The sequence below is a fragment of the Thermobia domestica genome, chromosome 14 (assembly GCF_964235325.1).
Source record: "Thermobia domestica chromosome 14, izTheDome1.hap1.1, whole genome shotgun sequence".
NCBI lineage: Eukaryota > Metazoa > Arthropoda > Insecta > Zygentoma > Lepismatidae > Thermobia > Thermobia domestica.
In genome coordinates, this window is record NC_137467.1 from 25,344,011 (window position 1) to 25,369,800 (window position 25,790).

The 25,790-nt window shown below is 36.1% G+C and overlaps 1 protein-coding gene across 1 annotated transcript in view; it reads left to right on the forward strand.

The window, feature by feature from the left end:
* Positions 1 to 25,790, forward strand: part of LOC145669578 (uncharacterized) — a 632,206-nt gene that overhangs the window by 448,717 nt on the left and 157,699 nt on the right. Inside the window, exon 4 of the mRNA XM_081737789.1 lies at positions 12,237 to 12,322. Coding sequence (XP_081593915.1) covers positions 12,237 to 12,322 — 86 coding nt within the window. The remainder of the gene's footprint in view (positions 1 to 12,236; positions 12,323 to 25,790) is intronic.

Below are 25,790 nucleotides of genomic sequence, written 5' to 3' on the forward strand. Positions count from 1 at the left end.
TTCCAAACAAAACTTATGTCAATCCCTTTTACCATGTTAGTACCGGAACGTACAGCAAAAAATTCGGTTGTGTCCCTTCCGGTACAAAGAGAAGGGAGTTTTAATCTGTGGGGCTGCCGTTTCCACAGGCTCCCACCATTGAATTTCGAAATAAAACGTTTCGTTCTATGTTTGTAGCGGAATGCACAGGAAAAATTTTCGTTTGTACCACTTCCGGTACAAAGATATAAAAGTTTTAATCTAGGAGGTTGCAGTCTCCACAGCTTCATACTTTAAAACTTCTATACCTTTTTAACGGAAGCGGTACAAACGAAAACTTTTTGCGGTACATCCCGGTACAAACGATTCAGATACTTTTCATTTGGAAATTGAAACGCGTGGGGCTGTCATTTCCACAGCCCGCACTTGAAAACTCTTATATTTTTGCGCCGGAAGTGGTGAAAACGAAAATTTTTGTTGTACATTTCGGTACAAAATTAGTACAAACGATTAGCATACGTTTTATTTCGAAATTGAATGGTGGCGAGGCTGTGAAAACGGCAGCCCCATAGTTAAAACATTTATAACTTTGTACCGGAAGTGGTACAAACGAAAATTTTGCGGTACATTCCGATACAAACGATTGTCATAGGTTTTGTTTCGAAATTCCAAGGTTGGGGGCTGCCGTTTCCTCAGGCCCCCCACTTTAAAACTCAGATAACTTCCTACCGGAAGTGGCACAAACGAAAATTTTTGCGGTACATTTCGGCACAAACTTAGCACTAATGATTAGCATAGGTTTTGTTTCGAAATTTCAAGGTTGGAGGCTGCCGTTTCCCCAGCCCCCACTTTAAAACTCTTATAACTTCGTACCGGAGGTGCTACAAACGAAAATTTTTGCTGTGCATTCCGGCACAAACGTAGCAAAAACGATTGGCATAAGTCTTGTTTCGAAATTCCAAGGTTGGAGGCTGCCGTTTCCCCAGCCTTCACTTTAAAACTCCTACAACTTCGGACCGGAAGTGCTACAAACGTAAATTTTTGCGGTACATTTGGGCACAAACTTAGCACAAACGATTAGAATAGGTTTTGTTTCGAAATTCCAAGGTTGGAGGCTGCCGTTTCCCAGTCCCCCACTTTAAAACTCCTACAACTTCGTACCGGAAGTGGTACAAATGAAAATTTTTGCGGTACATTTCGGCACAAACTTAGCACTAATGATTAGCATAGATTTTGTTTCGAAATTCCAAGGTTGGAGGCTGCCGTTTCCCGAGTCCCGACGTTAAAACTCCTACAACTTCGTACCGGAAGTGGCACAAACGAAACTTTTTGCGGTACATTCCGGCACAAATGTAGCACAAACGATTGGTATAGGTTTTGTTTCGAAATTCCAAGGTTGGGGGCTGCCGTTTCCCAGTCCCCCACTTTAAAACTCCTACAACTTCGTACCGGAAGTGGTACAAATGAAAATTTTTGCGGTACATTTCGGCACAAACTTAGCACTAATGATTAGCATAGATTTTGTTTCGAAATTCCAAGGTTGGAGGCTGCCGTTTCCCGAGTCCCGACGTTAAAACTCCTACAACTTCGTACCGGAAGTGGCACAAACGAAACTTTTTGCGGTACATTCCGGCACAAATGTAGCACAAACGATTGGTATAGGTTTTGTTTCGAAATTCCAAGGTTGGGGGCTGCCGTTTCCCAGTCCTCCACTTTAAAACTCCTATAACTTCGTACTGGAAGTGGTACAAACGAAAATTTTTGCGGTACATTTCGGCACAAACTTAGCACTAATGATTAGCACAGATTTTCTTTCGAAATTCCAAGGTTGTTGGCTGGTGTTTCCCCAGCCCCCACTTTAAAACTCCTGTAACTTCGTACCGGAAGTGGCACAAACGAAACTTTTTGCGGTACATTATGGCACAAACGTATCACAAACGATTGGTATAGGTTTTGTTTCGAAATTCCAAGGTTAGGGGCTGCCGTTTCCCCAGCCCCCACTTTAAAACTCTTATAACTTCGTACCGGAAGTGCTACAAACGAAAATGTTTGCGGTACATTCCGGCACAAACGTAGCACAAACGATTAGAATAGGTTTTGTTTCGAAATTCCAAGGTTGTTGGCTGGTGTTTCCCCAGCCCCCACTTTAAAACTCCTGTAACTTCGTACCGGAAGTGGCACAAACGAAACTTTTTGCGGTACATTATGGCACAAAGGTATCACAAACGATTGGTATAGGTTTTGTTTCGAAATTCCAATGTTGGGGGCTGCCGTTTCCTCAGCCCCTCCTCACTTTAAAACTCTTATAACTTTGTATCGGAAGTGGTACAAACGAAAATTTTTGCGGTACATTCCGGCACAAACGTAGCACAAACGATTGACATAGGTTTTGTTTCGAAACTCCAAGGTGGGGGGGTTGGCGAAATGCACCTAGGAGATTACTACGAAATTTGAACTTAATTCACTGTAATTTAACATCGACAAGAAGAATGTCTATACACGCATGACAAAAATTAATAATTAAAATTTATACAAGCAAGAAAATTTCAACTCTAAGGATTAATTTTAAAAAACTCAGTTGACTGGTGAAAATTAAATATACTGCTAGATAGGTACCGTACATTTTACAGAAACTATTTTTTTTTTTTAACTTTTCCTGCATATAGATAACAGTGTGACCAACTACCAAAGCAAAAAATCAGAAAATGGCCATAAAGTGACACTATGTTTTGCCTTCTTCTTCACATACATACGTACATATTTTGATTTCTTAAATCGTTGCACTTCAACATCTCTTTCTTACACCGATGTTATACAGACAAGAAAATAATATGCATTGCAGAAGTTACAATTTATTGATCCATTAAAGTGTGGTATCCTCTTTCTTCACCCTTGTTACACATAGATAAGAAATATATATCATACAAGTTACAATTTATTGATTCATTAAAGTGTGACATCCTTTTTCTATACCGACGTTGCAAATAGACAAGAAATATACATAGAAGTTACAATTTATTGATCCATTAAAGTATGGTATCCTCTTTCTTCACCCTTGTTAAACATAGATAAGAAATATATATCATACAAGTTACAATTTATTGATTCATTGAAGTGTGACTTCCTTTCTCTGCACTGAAGAAATTGTAGAAGTAACGAATTCTTGGTCCATTGCTGTTTGTCATATTTTTCTCACAGCGATGTTACACACAAACAAGAAATAAACATAGCGATTTATTACGATTTATTGATATTTATTTTAATTATTTAGTTTTATATTTACGATTTATTAATATACTGCTGTTAACATTTTTTTTACACCGACGTTACAAATGGATTTAAGAAAACAACATTCTTGACGTCATAATATATATATATATATATATATATATATATATATATATATATATATATATATATATATATATATATATATATATATATAAGTACGGATCCAAGGGGGGCTAAGGGGCTATAGCCTCCCCCTCTTGACGGTCAGGTTTACACTGAGTAAAATGGGCTTCAATTCTGCTTTACACTGGATAAAACGGCAAATTATGGTTTAGCCCCTCCGTTGATCATATCCTGGATCCGCCACTGTATATATATATATATGGTTTCACTAATTTAATTTAAAAGCATACCAGAAAACTTTTCCCTTTCCATCTCGTGTCATTCTAAAGTGTTTCTTTTCACATGTTTGGAAATTATTGTACGGCTGCCAACACTGTGCAACGTTCTTCTCCTTTTACGTCGAGAACCTCCAACTAGTCCCACACAGTAATTTCAAGTATTTTTTTTTTTAATTTTGTGTTTGTTTTCTGTGGACACTATGTGGAAAAGAACTAATTCCTAAATCGGTGTTTCTATAAGGGTTTAGCTGCACTGGAATACTGTTTCTCGTTCAATCAGTGAAGTCAAGCTGTACCGTGTCTGGACAGAGCAATGATGAGAGTCACTAAATAATGTTGGCATTGCGGTGTCCACCAAACGTCCTGAGGGCAACTGAGGGACTACTTGGAAAGAAAGAAATAGTGAAAACTCCGGGTCTAGAAAACCAGTATTGATGGTGAGGGGAGTCCATTACCTGACCACACATTAGCCGAAAAGTCTCAGTGCCAGAAGACAGCTGGTAGGCTCTGGTCCCCTAAAGGATGTTGCGTCAGGAGTTTAGTTTATCGTTTAGTGTTCGCACAGAAGATTGAACTCAAGACAACATGAATTATTCTCTTGACCACGAAAAGGGAATATAAAATTAGCAGTAAGAAAAGCAGTATTCGCAAAATTTCATATTTATTTTGTCAATGGCTTTTGGAAAATGCATTCATAAATTGAAGAACAGAGTTCAACATTGTCCAGAGAATTTCTTTCCCGCTACGTCAAAGATAAATAACTGATTTAAGATTGGTCAATAGCAGGGTGGATTGATTTAAATGAAGATCTAAATAAATCGTGCAAATCAAGATTTAAACAAATTAATAAAATCGTTGATTTAATTCAAATTCCGAAATAAAATTAATTTAAAGTGAAAATAAGTAAAATCCCGTTCCTGTTCTGTTATCTCGATTATGAAAGATAATAATCATAATACAATTAGACTCAAATGTATGTACAGCACAGTATGAAAACGAGTATCATGCATAGGATGATTAGGGAAAATCACATTTTGAACGGGTAACGAGGCAATCCTGCTTTCTTCTCTTCCTAACATAGAATTCGCAAATCGTTAACTATTCCAACAGGGAAATCACCATCGACATTTAAGATGAAAATTACTTTGTGTGCTCATCTGTTTGTTTGCTCCCAGATAATAGGGGTGTATTCAGAGAAATCCAATTCCTCTCCGAAACTTATTTTATTTTATTTTATTTTTTTTATTTATTTATTTTTTTTTTTTTTTAGAATTTATAACTTTAGGAGAAATTTATGTATTTTATATGTATCTCGTGCCGCAAGCTAGTTCTGATTTTAAAAAAATATGCACCCTGCCAAAAGACAGTAACCTATGTCAAAAAAAAAAAGTCATTTTGAGAAACATTGCTGTACTTTTCCCTAAAATGCTTAAGAAACATTATTTGGGGTTGAAATAGGTTAACAATTTGTTATTAATTCAAAAATCAACCCCAATACTTTCACTTAAATGGCATAATTAGCATTTAATTCTAATTCCTAATGTTTTTTCTTCAGTTCGCGACTTGTATTATACGAGGAGAAAGATTTTATTTAAATAAAAAAAAATCAACAAAAGTGATTTTAAAAAACCAAGATTTTTTTCCACCCTGGTCAACGGGGTTACCGAGAAAAAAACGTTTCTTACAAAATCATGCTATTCTTAATGGACACTTTTAGTCAAATAGAGTTTATATAACCAAAAAATCAAATCCATACCTAAAAGGTGCCACCATTGTCTTAAAATTTGAAAACAAAAATTTTCTTCAAATGCTTATTACTTTATAAGATGTTACCCTTAGTTATAATTGTTCTCGAAATAGTCCAGCTATAAGATAGAATAACATTTAAATCAATACCTGATTTTTTTAGGTACTGGCAGTGGGGGATCCAGTCCCTAGTCCCCCACATTTTTGAGAGACAAAAATAATTGAAGCTATTATTTATATATTTTTGAAAGTTTATAATAAACTCATGATATACTTATCATAATCTGGTTTCTGGCTGACCCTCCCAGTTTTTACTTTCTAGATCCGCCACTGGATGCCGCAATTGTTCTAATATATATAAATTCTTAGATTGTTTTGAAAGCAAGTGGAATACTTAGTATTATTATTAATAATAATTATTCTCCAAATAATCAAAATATAATACAGTAACATTCAAAATCAATACTTCAAATTTTTGAATTGCCGCTATTGATATGAGATTCGAAAAAAAAAATATAATATCGTATTTTTAAAATTGAATACTTCTTACTTCATACCATATTACCCTTAGCAATATGTGTTCTTGGGGTCGTCTAAATACAAAGTAGAAAAATTAAGAATGTAGTTATTCAAATCTCGCCATCTCTTTGAATTGTTGGGAAAATTGTTAAACTTATATATTAGTGAAGATACTGGAAAAAATATTTAAATGTGCTAACGAATACTATCTTCTTAGATGCACTGAGAAAAAAAATTGCAGGTGGCGTACTTAAAAAGATAGGCTACATGCGTAATTCCTGTAGTTTTCGGACTTAACGTACAGCAAACGTATAACTGAAAACGCAAGTTTTATAATACTTTCTTTATAAGTGTTCCATCTATACGTACTTTCCGTATGAAACAATGTAGGCGGTCAGGATCTCACATACAAATGGACGTATATAACATATAGCTGACGAAGGTAACATAAGTATATGCATGTGATATACGGAAAACTGTTAGATGTCAGACATCCTGCAACGGCATGATGTAACATCTAAGAGCAGTGCCTATGTAGCATACGGATAACGTATGCTCCGTACTGATTTCTATAGTAAGCAAGAGGATACCGTATATTTGTACAATATACCGGTGTCCAGGGGAACGGATTTTTCTTTGGGTGTCACACACGATGGAGTAAAACATAAATGAAGTGAAATGTATTGAACTTTTTAAATACACTTGGAGAGCCTAAAACTAACAGCTGCAGAAAATAGACTAAGACAACATTGTAAACTTTCTGCACTTCTTCGCTTATTTCCAAGTAAATTTATTATAAAGGCAACCAAGAAAGTTCTGTCGCTTTTTCATCCACTACCTTCGAACATCGATGTGCCACCCAAGACGTACCTGAAAGATCAAAAATAGTCCCCATCAGCATCGATGACCTTCTGCCAATATCCTAGAAGGCAATGGATTTCATCGCGGTAGAACTTAGTTGGCCGTGAAGTGAAGAAGGTATTCAGTGCATTTTGCACCTCTACTAGACATTTAAACTGGCGTCCACTAAGGTGATTGTCAAAGGAATGGAACAAGTGATAATCAGACGGTGCAATGTCCGGGTAGTTTGGCGGATGCAATAGTATTTCCCATCCAAAACGTTGAATGTTGTTCCAGGTCATCCTAGCCACTTGGGGCTTAGTGTTACCCTTTAACAGAAGGGCCCCTTTGCGATTCAGAAGTGCTGGCTCCAGAGTTTTGAGATTTCTTGAACACGGCTCAGGTACTGACAGTACACATTTGCATTGACTCTCTGGCCAGCTGGTAACAGTTCCCGATGTACGATGCCGCCACGAGCAATCCACGAAGCACACAGGAGGACCTTCTTCTGGTGCATTGCTGGTATCAGTAGTTTTGTAAACGGTTCATGGGATGCTAACCAATGCTGACGGCGCCGTGGAACTTCGTACAGGACCACTTTTCATCACATGTCAACTCCCTGTCCATAAATGGCTTCTTCCTCAGACGAGACAGCAAAGAAACACTGGTGTCTGCTGGCGTTGCCTTCTGGGAAGGAGTCAAATCATGTGAGATCCATTGACCCAACTTGTAGTATTTCCCAAGTTCGTGGGCGTGCTGCCGAATTGTTTCTCCCACACTGAATTGTAATCCCTATTCCTCACATGTCTGGCCACTGTTCGCCTCAATTGCTGCTTGAAGATCTTCATTTTATGCATGTTAGTCTTCCGTCACGTGGTGCGTCCTCAAGTGACTCATCGCCGTCCTCAAACTTGTTAAACCACCGCTGCACTGTCCGCGTAGTCAAAACACTCTCACCAAAGTCCTGGCATATCTTCCGCCCCGCCGCAGCGGCGTTTGACCCCAGTTTTAACTCGCACAGCATACACTGCCCTATGATGCTCTATGGAGATCTCATGTTCACTCTGTCCTTACGCAAGTTCACGGTGTAAGTGAACATTCACAACCAGGCAGTATGTTGGATATACCCACATGAACAACTGACCTTCTTTTTGTCTCCATTGGCATTCAACTCACGGTGTGAGGGCCAATGGAACAGAGACCTCTACATAAGCGACAGAACTTTCTTGGTTACCTTTATACATCCGAAGTAATCTATAACTCACCGTCAGAAAGTGGCCACAGTTTGTGCTGTGCGGTCCCTCTCATTCCTAAATTCATGTGTAATCACTGATACTAATCCGTGGGGAAAAATTATATAGTAGACCCTAGGATTTTTGACAACGATTTCTTGAAATGTGATAAAGGGAATTTTCATAAAATTGGCAGGATTTATGGGATTTTTCATATATCAATTCCAATGAAGTCTACAAAATTGTCTATGGATGAGGAGTAGAAAAATGAGTCTTTAATAATCTTGAAACTAATGCTAATTGTCAAAGTTTATTATTATATAACGCGAAGTATTTTTAAAATAATGTTTGCATTGACTTTATAAAGTCACTTTTTCTTTTCTTTTTTTTACAAACACCATATGCGTGGATTTCCTCGGGGTTCTCCCGTTTCTTCCCACTTTCTTCGTTAGACCATTAACTCATCATTTCATCATCACCGTCTCCTTTAACCTAGCCGCCGTAAGCGTGGGACGCAAAGCTCAAAGATTTCACTTTCTTCTCATTAAGGAAAATGCTTGTTCATAATCTGCTCGATGAACGTAGACTATCGAAATTTTGAATAATCCACTCATACTCATATACACTTATTTCGCTGTTCATGTTTTCTAAGTTTAGAAAATTTGTTATTAGTTTAAAGTGGGAAATTCTAGAGCAAATGAAAATTTCGGCCTTTCGAGATTTTTTTATAACATTACGGCCTGGTAACATTGTGTGTATTTTTGTGTTGACAAATTAGTGCTTCTTAAGTTCTGTTTATGATTACGTTTAGTTAGTTTTTCTTAAAATTTGTGCTTCATTACTTGGATGTATAATCAACTGACAAGCACAGAGTGAACCTCTCCCCCTTCCAATGTAGAAAATACGTTACTTGATTTCCTACGTATTTGTTGTTTCCTTTTTGATACAATATGGTGTACGTATATGCTTATTAAGATTTTCACATACTAAAAATAATGCAAAATTTACCATTTTCCTTTTGCTTATTTTTCGTAAGTGAAAGGAGATAATGAAATACAACTTACCATAGTTATAAATAGTATTATTCTGTAACAGGAAATATGAACCTGAGGAATTTTCAGTGTTGCCATCCATAGAAATTACAGTGTTGCCAGAATAACATTTCCCCCAAAATCTAAGTTAAGACAGTGATTAAAGGAGCGAACTCAACTGCATTTGATTATGTCTTGGAATCATATGAACTACGTCTTAAATAATAGTTATATTTAGTTTGTAACAAACACAATAGTTTTAGCATACAGTTATTAAAATTAAATAATACCCGTTATTTTAAAAGTAGTTCACAGGACTCCGAAATAACATGATACATAATTAAATACAGTTGAGTTCGTTCCTCTAGTCGCTGTCTTAACTTAGATTTTGGGGGAAAGGTTATTCTGGCAACGCTGTAATTTCTATGGAAGGGAACACTAAAAATTCTTCAGGGTCATGTTTTCTTTTGTAGAATAACATTATCTATGATTGTGGTACGTTACATTTCATTATCTTCTTTCACTTAATGAAAAACAAGTCTTTTAAAAAATGGTAAATTTGTGTTATTTTTAGTATGTCAGGGGCTCTTAAAGGTCTCACATAATCCCCAATGTTTGGAGTTGAAATGTGTCGAGAAGAATTGTTAAGAAAAATCAGACCCATTGATAAAAACGAATACGAAAAGTTAACACGATGCTGTGTAAATCAGGAGTAAAAGTGGATCTGAAAAGTTAAAGGGAACCATGATGTCATACCGCAACCGTGACTATGTTTACCCACTGTATTTTTTTTTTTTTTTTTTTTAGAAAGGGGTAACATAACAGATACTTTCTGGAAGTGGGGGACGCCGTCCTCAACGTTGCCCCCCTCACTTTTACTCCTGGTGTAAATACAATGATTTAAAAGAAAACTTGAAAGCTAAAACTTATCATTCTTCCGTCCGGAGGTATAACAAGGGGCGCCAGATGGAAGAAAAATGAAACGAAATCTTTAAGTTTAACGTCCCACGGTTATGCCGGTGAGGCTAAAGGAGACGGTGACAATGTGAAATGAGTAAAATGGTGGAATGAAGGCAGTTGAAGGAAACGGGAGAACCCCGAGAAAACCCACGAGTACGGTGTTTGTCCACCACAAAGTTCACACGGCGCGAGCTGGGGACCCTAAGCACCGGAGGTGAACGCTCTACCAGTGAACCACCGTGCCCCCCCGCCAGATGGAAGAGTATCCTCAGTTTGATATGACATAAATAGCCATCCTACTGTAAACATTATGTTTATCAGAATGTATTAGTAAAATAAAAGATAAAAAATTATTCTTATTTTCACTTCTTGTGTTTCTATCCATCATGTTGTTAAATTTAACATAGTGTTATTATTTCGTTATTGACACGAAAATTTCATTTTAATTCTGTATTATTCATCAAAGAAAGCACCAAATGTGAATCAAAAATCGTAAAATATTAGGCGTGATGATAGAATAATTTCAATGGGGCAAACGAATTAGGTTAGCGAAGCATTTCGGTTAAGGAGCAGCGTTACAGACATATTAAATTCATAATGCTAGGGTCAACTGTACTGCTAGAAATAGAATCTATTATTAGACTGTCTCTACTTTGTAATGTATGGTAGAGACGGTACACGGGCTGTATGTTTTTCCTCACCTTTTTATTACAAAATTTCTATACAAGTTCTTTGTGCACTATGCTACAAATAAGTAAGTTTCCTGCAAGTAATAGTTCTCTCTCTATGAGGTTGAACCTTCTGCCCGTAGAGACAGGATAAATATGTAAAGAGTTTTTGTTTATGGGACAGACAGGGTAAATATGTATAGGAGTTTTGGAGTTTTTGTTTATGGGACAGACAGGGTAAATATGTATAAGAGTTTTGGAGTTTTTGTTTATGGGACAGACAGGGTAAATATGTATAGGAGTTTTGGAGTTTTTGTTTATGGTACAGACAGGGTAAATATGTATAGGAGTTTTGGAGTTTTTGTTTATGGGACAGACAGGGTAAATATGTATAGGAGTTTTGGAGTTTTTGTTTATGGGACAGACAGGGTAAATATGTATAGGAGTTTTGGTTGGTCGGAGAGGCAGGATAAATATGTAAAGGAGTTTAAGTTGGTGAGACAGAGGGGATAAATATGAGGAGTTTTGATTGGTTGGACAATGAACAAGAACAATGATGCCGGCCGAGCTCGTTAATGAGTAGAGTAAATTTATTATAATCTTAACGGGTAACGGAGCTATTTATAACTCATGTCACTTTTATGTAACCAACTAACTCTATGGCCCATAGAACCCGAAGGTGTTGTGTCGCGTTCACAAAATGATTGGTTGGACAGAGAGAGAGGTAAATATATAAAGGAGCTTAGGTTGGTCAGACAGACAAGGAAATATGTAAAATATCTTTGATTTGTCGGAGAGACAGGATAAATATGTAAGGAATTTTGGTTTATCTGACAGACAGGGTAAATATGTATAGGAGTTTTCGTTGGTTGGACAGTCACGGTAAATGTATACAGGAGTTTAAGTTGATCAGTCAGAGACGGTAAATATGTAAAGGGGTTTATGTTGGTGAGACAGAGAGGGTAAATATGAAAAGGAGTTTAAGTTGGTTGGACAGACAGGGTAAATATATAAGGAGTTTTGGTTTGTCGGACAGACAGTGTAAATATGGAAAGGAATTTTGGTTGGTCGGACAGATAGGGTAAACATGTAAAGAACTTTTGTTTGGTAAGCCACTCTTTAGAAAAGTCTCTACACTTATGGGTACCCCTGATTTGATCTCTCCTGGTCAGAGACGAGAGTTCCAGACCCAGGTGACCTGAATTAATCTCATACCCTAACTTGATCCAGATGACCTTTGACCTATGCCATGATATTTCATACTGGAAATAAGTGTTCTAATATTAAGGTAACACACGTCTGCTAAAAAAAATTCTTTATTCAATACAGATAAGGATCTTTCAGCATAAAACAGCTTGAGAAATCTCAGTGACTTCTAGAAAATTCTTAAGTAACAATATTTTGGACAAATATTCTTGGAACAAATATTCGTACTCAGGACAAATATTCTTGGATATTGCACGGAAACACCATAACTACAAGTTAGAAAAGTTAGTCAACGTTAAAACTTTGCTTTTTCTCTGACGTCAATATCTGATGAGACTTTGATTATATACATACTAAAGATGTAATGTACTTGTAATCCGATTATATCATATAATACATGTATCCTTTGTTCTGTAATTACAGGAGTTCAAATAGCTTACTTCGCTATCATCGGTACTCAATTATTCATGATGGTACTCAGCGTCATCTTACTATTTGGAATTTTCAAGGTAAGTACACACTCTTGTTTGTTATACGAGTAGTTTAAAAATATAGGGTGGCCCAAAGGTAGGTATACACCCTTGCATTGATCAAGTATAACATTTTAGCTTATAGGTTTATTTGCTTCGGCTGTTCCGAGCTTAAGATATATGTGAAAAGACATTAAGAACAAATAATAAGGAAGCTAAGTCTACTTGATGGATAACAATAAGAAATTAAAAAAAATAATCAATGAGCTGATCAGTACTGGACTGTATATCTGGGCCACCCTGTATAAACATGAGTAATCATGAAAATGGTGAGCCTTCCTCGCTGTTCCAGTAGGTACAGCTTGTGCATTTGGTGTCCGTAGTGTAAAATTACTGCATAGTTTCAATTGTAAATTTACGAGGCACTACTTTATTTTACTTCAAGTTTTTTTTTTTTCAGAGATGATAGAGGGTGATCAAAAGCCTCACAGTTCACGCTGGTACTAAAGAATATTAAATAAAGAACTCGGGACCGGTCGTGGTGGTTCAGTGGTAGAGCGTACACCTGTGATGCATGGGGTCCCTGGTTCCATCCCAGCTTGCGCCAAGTGAACCGTATGGTAGAAAATCACCGTGTGTGCGATTTTTCTCTGGGTTCTCCCGTTTCCTCCTACTTTCTTCATTCCACCATTTCATTCATTTCTCATTATCACCGTCTCTTTTAGCCTAGCCGGCGTAACCGTGGAACGCCGGAAGATTTCTTAAAGATTTCTCATAAAGAACGCAAGATTGAAATGCCCGACATTTCTGCTCTAGTAAGTTGGCAACACTGAATGTTACACGATTTTCATTTGTTGTGTTTGTGGTTAGTAGTCAAGGAGCGCCAATCGTTATCTGTTTTCTCTGCGGGTGAGAATGAATCGCTTCATGACGGGGGAACAGCGAGTAGTCATACTTTATTACAAGATCGTTTAATGTCCATGACCAAACCGGTTTTCTCAAATTTAGCAATCAGTCTAATCACAGTCGACTTACTTCGTTTACTACTTCGACCAAACATTCCGCGGAGTTTGCGAATAGTATCTGCACAAGATTAATCACTAGAGGAAACCACATTATCCTTTATTTTTTGTTTAATTATGCTTTATTTTTTGCAAATTATACTTTATTGTTAATTTCAATCATTGTTTTACATTAATCGTGTATAATGTATAATATTTACTATACATGAAATATTCTAAATATCTTGATCTATTTATTAATATTTTATGTAAACGATTTCTTTCATATTTAATTAACTTTCTATTTAATGCATTATAAAGAAATATGCTCTACTCGAGTCAGTTTTTTCTATCACTTGTGTGCGCTTTATCGGTGCATATATGCAGAACGGGAAAGTAAAAGATGACACCAAAAAGTACAGAAAGTGCTCAAGTTCAAGAGGTACACATAACAATATAGTGTGGAGTTCTTGTCTACTATTTATTGTTGGCGAAAAGTTTTCTTTTTTTTTTCTTTCTTTTTTCTTTTCTCCACATTAAGGGATTACACCGAAAAATTTACCGAAATAGAAATAAGCTGTTCATCATTGTGTTTATTTATTTATTTATTTATTTATTTATTTATTGTCCTTCAACAGAGAATAGAATCTCCAATTACAGAAGGTACATAATATAGATAGTTCATATAATATAATATTATACATAATAGTGAATATAATCATACTGACAAAACTCCTGTAGATATCTGGCAAAGACAATAATAACTATCGTAAGAGTATAAACCGTTAAAACGTGAAGAGTATTACAAGAAACCATTAAAAGTCAAATAATTGGTTTACACATGTATATGCAAATACATGTATTCACATTCTAATACAATATATTTTTCAACTTCTTTGTATACAGAGACAGAGGTAATGCTATATCTAGATCTTTGTTTAATACTGATATGCTATTAAACCTACTGCACATTCTATATAATGGTGAGCCTTTATACATTTCAGTTCTTGGAACATCTACAGTCAACAGATGTTGCTTACGTAGATAGCCTGGTCTAGCATTGAGTCCAATTTTTTGTAAGAAATTACTGTTATGTTCGCAAAGATTTTGCATTGTAAATATTGGTTTAAAAATATTAATACAGTATGTTAAACTTGCAGTTAAACAGAATTTACCAAGAATTGTGCTATATATTTTTTTTTAAATTATGCTTTATTTTTTATAAAATTATGCTTTATTATGCTTTTAAAATTAGTTTCTTCTGGACCCTTAGACAACCACAACCATGTTCAAGGTACCAACCATATGTCTAAATTGCTAGACTATCATATGTCTAAATTGCTTTTGGGTTGCCCTATTAATCATATTTGTAATAAATTTTGACTTATCACAACATTCTGTTACGTCGTCAAGCGCTTCATTCCTACCAGTACAGAAAACAGATGACGACGATCATGCGCTATTTCGCCCCTTCGTAACTACTAACCAAAAAGAGAACAGATGAAAATCATGTAACATTCAGTGCTGCCAACTTACTACAACTGAAATGGCGGGCATTTCTAAAGTTGCACCGTTTATGGGACACTTTTTACAAGCAATATTGAGAAAGGCCCATCATTTACAGCTTCATACAAGTGGATCCTTCTTCTGTATATGTAATGGAGTGTATCACATGAAATGCTGTCTATAGTTTGATGAATATTTGTCTGCAGTTCTTTCAAAGTATGTGGGTAGATTGTGGAAGCTCCTGACTTCAGATATCCTCATTTAAAAAAAAAGAAAAGTCTCGTGGAGTGAGTTCTGGAAACTGAAAAGGCTACATTCGTTTGAAAGTGATGAGCCCTAGTAACACTGTTCCAAATACTCCCTGATTTTCAGTTTAGCACCAAAGTTATATGAAACGTTAACTTACAGTTTCAAGTATAATCTGAACTTTAAAACGCTTTCCAATTTCAACGATCTTCCACCTTAAATCTTCGCCATGAGTTGCGTGACATTTTGATCACATTAATGATAATAAAATATAATAAATATTAAATAGTCAGATAAAATATATGTTTTAAATAGGTAGATTCATAAAGTCATTACTTTATAATACATTAAATTAAGCAAATATATATGTTATGAGTATAGATGACTTATGTCCTACTTTTAGCGTTTTCGTATTATTTTCTACTAGGCCTATCGTCTAAAGTCGTTTAATATTGTGTGTGACGAAGTTCGTTATTTAATAGAGACCAGATGTTAGGCAAAATGCCCATTCTTTAATATTAAAAATATGATCAAAAATAACGTTTTAAAGTTTATATAGGGGCTTATAATTTCGATTTAAGCCAATTTTAATTTTCCTATTCCGACCCTTACTGTCTAAAAATTGCTTTAGTGTCTAATGTTGCCTATTCTATGCGTTTTCTTTAAACTAAGCCTTCATTGGGAAAATATATAATTTATATAATATATTAATATAAGTATCGAATTGTAATTTAAAAACTGGATTGTTTCGATTTACGAATCGTTTTATATATCTATATATCTTAACAATTAAATCCAAGTTTTGTTGTTATATTTGAAATAAATTATTGTTATTTGAAAAAAAAAATTAAAAAAAAAATAATTGAATATTATGATGTCTCTATTACCTATATTAATATGAACATACATATGCCAATTAACGTCTGAGGAAAATAACGTTACGTTATGGAAACTGTTATGAATTAATTAAATTTTAATAAAGAAGTACATTTATATAATAAAATATCGTAGACACACATGTATTAGGTGTTTGTAAACACAAGTACTTGGTACATTACAGTATATATATATATATATATATACTGGCCGGCTTACACCGGAGCACATGCACTATCTAAAAGAAGAAGCAAGCACTCAAAATAGCAACAAACACTTTCCGTAACTTTCTGCCGTCATGTTTTCCTTTGGGGCGTGGTAAAAGAAAGCGCAGTTTTGTAAAAGCAATAGCTTAAGTCGATTTTCTGAAGGTTGAAGAGAAAGGATTCACGAAACAAGGTACTATTCCTCATTCACACCATAGCTGGCTAAAGACATTAAAAATTTCAAATTTAATTCAAATGTAATGGTAATTATTGGTGCATCCCTTTAGAGAATCCTGAGTCCGCCCTAGATATCGCCGCCAAAATTCCCGTAGATCTACATTTGACGCGGCCAAAAATCTCACGAGTTCAATTTTGTCTAGTCAAAATCTCGCGCGAGTTCCCTTATAGCTAATCAGTTAGCGTACACACCTTTGGTGTAAGGGCCCGGGTTTGATTCCCCCCGAGGAACTCATGTGGATTGGATCCACGTAAAGCTTTAGATTCATGTCTCACATAGCCATGGCTGCTGAGAGGAACTAGACTTAAAAATATCAATTCAAAATCTCGCGCGTACAAAATATGTCAGGCCAAAATCTCGTATGTCCAAAACTTGAATTTGAACACAAAACGGATATGTCTTGTTAATGCTAGCCGTACTTTACAAAACACGAGGTCAATCCAACTGGAAAATCGTTTATGCACGATTATTCAGCTGTAATACGAGGACCAGGGTAGCTCAGTGGTAGAGTGTTCACCTCTGGTGTATGGGGTCCTTAGTTTGATCCCAGCTCGCTCCAAGTGAGGTTTGTGGTGGACAAAGACCGTGTGTGTGAGTTTTCTCGGGATTCTCCGGTTTTCTCCCACTTTCCTCATTCCACCATTTCATTCATTTCTCATCATCACTGCCTTCTTTAGCCTAGCCGGCATAATCGTGACACGTAAAACTTAAAACTTTCATTTCACTTCAAATCAAAATCTCGCGCGGCCAAAATCTCCTATGTCCATTTGAATACAAAACGGATGTACCTTGCTAGTGCTAGGCGTGCTTTACAAATTACGAGTTTAACTCAACTAGAAAATCGTTTATGCACGATTATTCAATTTTAATAGGGACTAGAGTCCGGGAAGAGTATGACGTATGAATACCAGCCTAGTGACCTAGAACACATGACTATACCAAGCGAAAATTTAGTCATGCAATTTTGCTTCTAATATAAAGTCTTTGAAGCTTATATTAATAATTAATTACTTATTTTTTGATTAGAATTCTAAGTGATGAATTGTCCACCTACATGAAGAAAGTTCTTAGAATTTGAAATGTTAATGAGCAGTAGGGAAAATAAAACGTGGTAGAAATTACAACATGGAAAGATGATTATTGAACTTTCTTTACTCCTAATGTTCTTGTCAAATAATTATATTTCATCTTCTTTTCTTCGTCGTCATCATCAGAGCGGAAAAAGAGTATCCTAAATCCAGGAGGAAATAATCTCAGCTCGTTTCTTTTCCTAATCACGCCACTAATCTCCTTCCGATATTGAAGAAAAGGGTTAGAGGAAGTTAGAGAAAGAAAGCCTTCATTAGAGGGCAGTCGAGCGATAGTAATTGCAGGCAGAGATCGGTCGACCGTCATCAACTGTTAGTGTGAAAAGTGCAACCGGGTGAGCAACTGAAAAATGGAGACCCTTTTAGCTCCATAGTTAGCTTAGCTTTTGCTATTCTTGATCGTCAAGATAGAAGTGACTCAGTAGACCATACGTTGCGTTTCTCAACGAAAAGGTCAAAGAAAAAGAAATAATAACGGAAGATGGAATCTGGTGAACAGCTGCCACGAAATGAAAAAGAAAAATTCCTATAAAAGGATTTCCTTGGTATAATAGTCTTGAAATCAACCATTAGTTATCTAGTCTCTAGGAATATTGTCTAGTTCTCATTACTAGGGCATCAAATCTTCAATCAGCGACCATAGAATAGATATTTTAAAACGAAAAGGAAAAAATATATAATAAAGCCATTTGAGAGTGCTCCAAGAGCATTGCAAGAACGAACTTAAAAAGAATGGAGAGAAGGAGCGGGAAGGATAACTGGGATTGTTCCTACATGTAAAAGTAAATCTTTTTATCCGTAGTTTCTTCTGTTTCTTACAAAAAAAATTGGCAAAGCAACATCTCTCTATGACTTACGGTTCCCAAGATATGGTTCCTTAAATCTCCCGGAATTCGAAACTTTTTAGCCAATATTTGAAAAACGGTATTCAGTTAGTCGGTGGCTAGTTAGTCAGTAGCCAGCGGTTACTATTTGGGACCAAAATATTCATCATTCTATTAGGTATTGATCAACACCAATATCATCTCTCTATAAGTTAGGTTTCCGAGATATGTCTCCTTAAATTTCCCCAAATCGCCCATTTTTTTGGCCAGTATCTCGGAAATGGTACGAATAACGCCAAAAATTCCATCACTTTCTCAGATATTTTTTAAATCCTCTATTGAATGGAGGGCTCAAAATTCAAAAAAAAATCGTAAATAACAGACAGACAGACATAGAGAATCCAGTAGCGATGTTTTTAAGTTCGTTGATAAAATAACAGCATTCGGATGGTAAACTGAGATTATAATAAGGGTGACAATTGTACCATGCAATAAAACTATAACGGCCTTTAATTGACCTTCTGAACTCGACATTTATACCTACTGTCATTCTGTGAAGAATACTTAATACTGGAGTGTAAATTGAGAGTCGAATCCTTGATTGTAGGTTACCAGTCTACCTAAATCTTAGGTTGATTTCTCGCAGAAAATTGAGAGACAAACATGAATTGAAGAAAATAGGGAACTGATAACTAAATGATAAAGAGGTATTAATTTCGCTATTTGCTCTTATAACGTGTGTAAAGGTTGTGCTTGAGGTACGAAGCAAGGAATCTGAAACTATCAGGAAAGGTTAATATTAAAAGGCACTTAGACATTGATTTCCTGTGGGAGTTAAAGTAAACCTCGAAGACTCGACCTCTTCTTGACTTACGTGACTTCTGTAACTTCTAGGCGAATGGGAAGTCTAGAGCTGAAGCGTAGACTTGAAGTGTATGTTGAGTGAATGTAGATGATCATTTTATATAAAATTGCGGAATGCAATCCGTATGCTTTTCATGTTTTCTTGTCTGGAAGTTACACGTTCAAAATGTCTGATAGAGTAAAATAAGTTTTGGGTTTATTTGAATAAACCGGGTTAGATTTTCGAAACAACCCAAACTTAATTCATTCAATTCAGACAATTAATATTTGGTACTTAAGCCAGCTTTAAATTGTGTACATAAATCTTTACAAAAATTTAAATATTTACACCAATTTCGGGATTCTCAAATTTGGTATACTACACTATTTTGGATGTAATGCATTTTTGGATTTTTGTTTTCAAGTAAACAACTGGTAATATATTGCGGTAGTACATAATAGCTGGAAAAGTTATGTAAACATATAATTTAAACAGCAAACAGCAGGCTTATTTCGGAAACCTGAAACAAAGCACGTGCCAAATTTCATTCAATTCGATAGCATTTTGAGTATACAGGTAGAAACATTGTTGTAGTTTGTGCTACCGAAAAATCTTGTAGTTCAATGAATATTGTGTTTGGTACTTAGAAGTCAGGGGCGGATCCAGGGGGGCGATCGGGACGATTGCCCTCCCCAGAAGAGGAAGCTTTCTTATTTTATATTTATAAATAAAATCCATCCCAAAGTTTGGAGCCCTTAAAAGTAGCAGTGTGACAACCCGCGGCCCCCCCCAGAAGTCGGTCCTGGATCCGCCCCTGTTAGAAATTAAAGTATATTTCTATACACTGTATAATTAAAAATATCGAAATACCGTTTTCTTTGTCGATAATACGGTAGATAATACAAAGAATATTCTAAAAAATATAACTAAAAGTATTTATGGGTCAACTATGTAATTCCAAACACAATACGGAAGAAATATAAACGTAGCAGAAATACACTATTTAAGAGGTTAATGATAGGCGCCTGACTACTTTTCCAACTTCTAAACTTGAATTACTATTAAATTTACGTTTACATAGAGCTCGAATTACTGCTATACACGTTTACATAGAACGTGAATTACTGCTAGACACGCTTACATAGAACGTGAATTACTGCTAGACACGTTTACATAGAACTTGAATTACTGCTAGATACGTTTACATAGAACTTGAATTACTGCTAGACACGTTTACATAGAACTTGAAGTACTTGTTGATCTATGTTTTCATAGAAGAACTTGAATTACTATTAGATTTATGTTTACATTCCGCCTACGAACGGAGGTCAATAATGGCTTTAACTATCCTTTTATTGACACTCTGCATGTAACAAACATCCTGAACTTCAGCTCAGTCCGTCAAAAATAAAAAAAATGTATACGCACTTTAACGAAAAAATCTCTTGTGTGTTAGTACTAAACTTAATTATGCATCACATATTTTAATATATTTTACAATACAGCAAAATACTGGATTACTACACCTGTACAATTACTGAAAATACTCAAGGTGCTTGCTGTTAGCGGCAAGATAGACATGTACCACAATGGTAAGTGGTTGCTTGAGCAATCTTGGTCTATGTGTTCACGGGAATATTTGTACATACCGATGTAATTTCTTTGCAAAGAATCCCTCAGCGTAACCTGTTTCGTATGATATACGTCACCCTCGCACGTCCACTGATCCTTAACTTCACCGACATTTTTAAATTTAAAATACTACACTTTCAAATTGACCTCTGTTCATTTAATTAACGTGAAACCTACAACGGCCATTTTGTTTAACTAGGAATGTGATGTAGGACCAAAACGTCGTAAGGTCAAAAGCCTCTCAACCGGTTTATGGTTGAAATTTCAGCTTGGAAACCTGTTTCGAACCTACGGCTGTGTTGGTCGTACGACGTTCTAGTCATATGCTATTTCGGTCTTACACCGCTGTCCTACAATAACTTAAAGTTTTAATCATGTGCCCCACAAAGGTATTTCTGTAATCTGTTTAATTTGTGCTACTATCAATCAGAACTTCTGTCGATCCTATGCCGGTGAGGGTTATATGCATGGACTGCAAGCTATCGAAACAGCGTTCAATTTGATCATTGTAGCCCTACTGGAAGTGCTTTATAATTTTGGGGTGTAGAGGATGTCCCATATAAATAACAATGGAAAATTCTTTCAGTTCCCCATAAAACCACTCTAAAGTTGGACATTTTTACTTTTAGTGATTTACTTAGGTAACACTAATAATAAACGTACAAACGCACTAAATTCCAATTCCAAGTACCTAAAACATGAGATTATATGTCCATTTCAATAACATGGGGAATTTCTTCCACGCCCCTTAAGACACCCTAAAAATTCAAATTATTCACTTTCGGCAATTTTCTTGTGTGTTAGTCCCGAAAAGCTACAATCATGTCGAATTTCAACTTCCCACGTCAACCAGAAATAGCCGTTATTTTATATCAGTTCGTGTAGTTTTATTTATAGTAAGGATATCTCAAAATTATTATTGACACTTATACATTTGATTAATAATATACAGGGTGTTAATAAACTATACCGACAAACTGTAAGAACTGATTCCTCACAACAAAATAAGACGAAAAGTTCATATGGACCTGTGGCGAAAAGTGCATAATTTCAGAGTTAGGGCTGTCCAAAATCGCGAAAAAGCTAAATTTCAACAGGCAATATTTGGAGCTCCAGGAACTGTCCGACATCGCGCCAAACGATTCCGTGTTCACTGCTATCAAGGCTTATCGTTTGCCTACTTTTAGTTGATGGCATGTCTGCGAATTTTACTCTGCATGGAATACTCTGTACACCCATTGAACATTAACGAAATATGCATTTCTGGATTGCATATGCATGACTTCCTTTACGCTGATAAGGACCACCATCTACAGTTTCTGGAACTCGAAATAGGGCCTGTTAAAATTTGACTTTTTCGTGATTTTGGACAGCCTAGCACCGAAACTATGCACTTTTCCCCCGTAGGTCCATATGAACTTTCTCTCTTATTTTGATGTAAGGAATCACTTCTTACAGTTTGTCGGAATAGTTCATTAACACCCTGTAATTCATTAACTATACTACGTTCTATCGTATTGCTAGTGTCATAATGAAAAATCCAATGAGGATATGTTTCAGTATCAATTTCATCTCAGTAAGTGATAGGCAGGGACGTATGCAGGGGGTTGATCCTGGGGGTCCGGACCCCCCTCCGAAATTTCGACTTTTCTATAAATTTAGCCTAATTTTAGGGGCAATTTTAGGAATTTTAATATAAAATGCCCTCATATTGAGTTTGGATCGCTCCCGAAATAAATTCCTGCGTATGCTTCTGGTGATACGGTTCTCGTACAACATCATTTTTTAACCTTAGAAAACCTTTTTTTTTTTTGTTTTTCGCTTTCCCGGAAACTACGTCACATATCATTTTCTTCATCGCAATCAGATGTATCTTTGGATACTTTAGTTGCCTTCTTTCGTTAAAAGTTCATGTCATAGAATTTTGAAGAACGATTCTGTTATGCTTCCTGAGCAGAGAGGAGGACATTTTGGAGGGGCCAGTGCGTTCAGATCGTCTTCGCAAACTTGGGATCTGTACATTCATATGCAAATTCTTGATATATAAATAACCACTGGTCTCTGGTAATAGAATGTTATTTAAATAGAATGTTACCGATATATATATATATATATATATATATATATATATATATATATATATATATATATATATATGTCCGGATTTTGGGGGTGTACCTCCCTCTTTGTTAGAAATATACACTATCTAAAATGAGAAGCTAGCAGTGAAAATAGCAACACTTCCAGAAACTTTCTGCCGTCATGTTTCCGTTTGGGCCTTAAAAGAAAGAGGAGATTTGCAAAAGCAATAGTTTAAGTCGATTTTCTGAAGATTGAAGGAAAAGGATTCACCAAAAAAAGCAATATAACATTTGTCAAGTAGGGAAGATAACAGAAGACAGGAAGAGAGAAGAACCATTTTCCTGTATATCATTTGCGACCCTCTTTAAAATACTCCTCCTCCCCCATCCGTTCTATGTATCAGCGTCGTCAAGTGTAATGAATATCGTCACATGTCATTTTGAAGAGTTTTAATGACACTGGTTATTTTGGTAGTTATGGTGCACCCTTTCAGAAAATCCTGGATCCTACCCTGTATATATATATATACTATATAATAGGTTTGTATGTGTGTATATTCCAGCATAGTTCTGGAACGCCTGGAGGAATTTTAATCAAACTTGGTACACATATTATTTACAGTCTAAAAAAAGAGTACTGTTGATATAACACCCCCTAGCACACCTAGGGAGAGGGGAAGGGGGCAGATATATAAAATGTTACCGATATTACTGTCGAATCCATAGTTTTCAGGGTCCGTTTTAGTACATGTCTTAGTACTCGTATGTTATTCATTATTTTTTTCATAATCTCATGTTGAAATTGGGATGATTGAAATCCATAATCCCTTTAGGCGTACACCACTGCATATCTATGTACAAAATCAGACAAACAGATACACAATGAACGTTGCCTCTAGAAATGATAAATGCTGGGGGTGCCCCGAGAAAAATCCCACTCAACAGAACTAGGATTTTTTTTTTTTTTTTTTTACCGAAGTAACCTCTGATGGTGCTCAAGTAGCTTACCTGTTTTTTCTTTAGTACTATTTTCATCCCCTATGCACTAAAGTCTCCCCCACATCCTGAAATGACCACTGGTCTCTGGTAATAGAATGTTATTTAAATTTTAAGGCATTGTAATAGTATTTCGAAGTGAAAGTAACCACGAATATGTGATTTACATACTTCGACTGTGGAATTATCTTCTCTAGCTATCGTACGACAATTCGCTGTCTTCTTTAAGCCAATGACACCTCGTTCAATTCAAGAAGGGTATTTTTTTTATCGGATTAGTTTGCTACGTGGATGCAAATATTCTGGGGGTTAAAAGAAAAAAAAAACTGTTCGCTCCTTAACACTGGGAGTTGAAAATGGCTTCCTTTTCTGTTCCACGAAGCTATTACGGCGCCTCATAATAAGAGGTTATAGCCGTGTTCTTTGAGCTGCAAACACCCACCATCACGCATCAGTTGCTCAATACGAAAGGAGATAAGCTAAGGGTGTTGCCATTAACTGTAAAAATAGACATTGCAGAGATTTCAACTAAGGACTCTATAGCTTGGTGATAGGAGGCAGGGAATTTCGTTCTACATGAAGAAGAGAAACGTGGAAAGAAACATATATATATATATATATATATATATATATATATATATATATATATATATATATATATATATCGGCCATTTGGAAAGGTGACATGCTCCAGTTTAGTACCCCTTCGTAAATCCACTTCTTCTGCAAAAGTTTATGGCCTGTGCTTTTACGACGTCGATGGTTCTTAGGATGTTTCGGATGCCAATGTGTCTGGTGGATAGCCGATACGCAACAAACAGCAGAAAGAAAGGCTGGCGGAGACATAAAAACAGTCACTGAAACTGGGGCGCTCCTTGTTTTGTTCGCAAGAAATGAGTTTGCGTTTTTGTTTTATTTCGTCGTTAGCGTGTTTCCTCTCTTCTTCTGTCTAGCTCCATCATTGCGTCATTTCTGAGTCACTTGAAGAAATTGCTTCAAGCACTGTATAATGTTCTAATATCGCTATCCCTACATGCATTCCATAACATTGAGTGAACACAGAGCACATTAGCATACTAATATTATTTTGCTAGGGAATATTTAACGTTTTACGTCCCATGGTTAAACTGGTTAGGTTAAAGGAGATGGTGATGATGAGAAATGAAGGAAGTGGGTGGAATGAAAAAAGTGGGAGGAAACGTCAGAACCCCGAGAAAACGCAGCACACGGTGTTTGGCCACCACAAAGTTCACTTGGCGCAAGCTGGGATCGAACCAAGGACTCCATGCACCAGAGGTGAATGCTGTACCACTGAGCCACTGTGGCCCCTTATTTTGCTAGAAGACCTCCTCCTCCTCCTCCTCCTCCTTATTATTATTATTATTATTATTATTATTATTATTATTATTATTATTAATATTAGTAGTAGTAGTAGTAGTAGTATTTTAGAGTTTGATCGTGTTTCTCGATCTTCAGCTTCCTCTTTTAACGCCAATATTTTCTTCTATTTTTCAAATCATCGATCAGTTGTGTTCTTCTTCTTTCTATTCCTGGCTTTCCTTCCACCTTTCCTTCAATGGCAGTATGAAGAAGGTAATTTCCTCGCAAGATGTGTAGAATCCAATTCGCCTTCCTAAGAAGGATGCTGGCTGGAAGTGTCCTCTTCTCTCCTATCTGTTTTAAAACATTTTCGTTTGTTGCTCTCACTGTTCCGTTTATCTTCCCCATCTTCCTCCAGCACCATATTTCGAAGCTCTCTAAATATTTCTTCTCTAACTTCCGTAATGTCCAAGTCTCTCTGAACCATACAGTCCAATACTCCAGATATAGCACTTGACCAACTTCTTCCGTAGTCCAATATTAAGGCTGCTAGTTAAGAGTGATCTTTTTTTATTGAATGCTTCTTTGGCTATGGCAATAGTTGACCTGACATTTTGGGTGCAGTAAAAATCTTTCGTCAAAATACTTC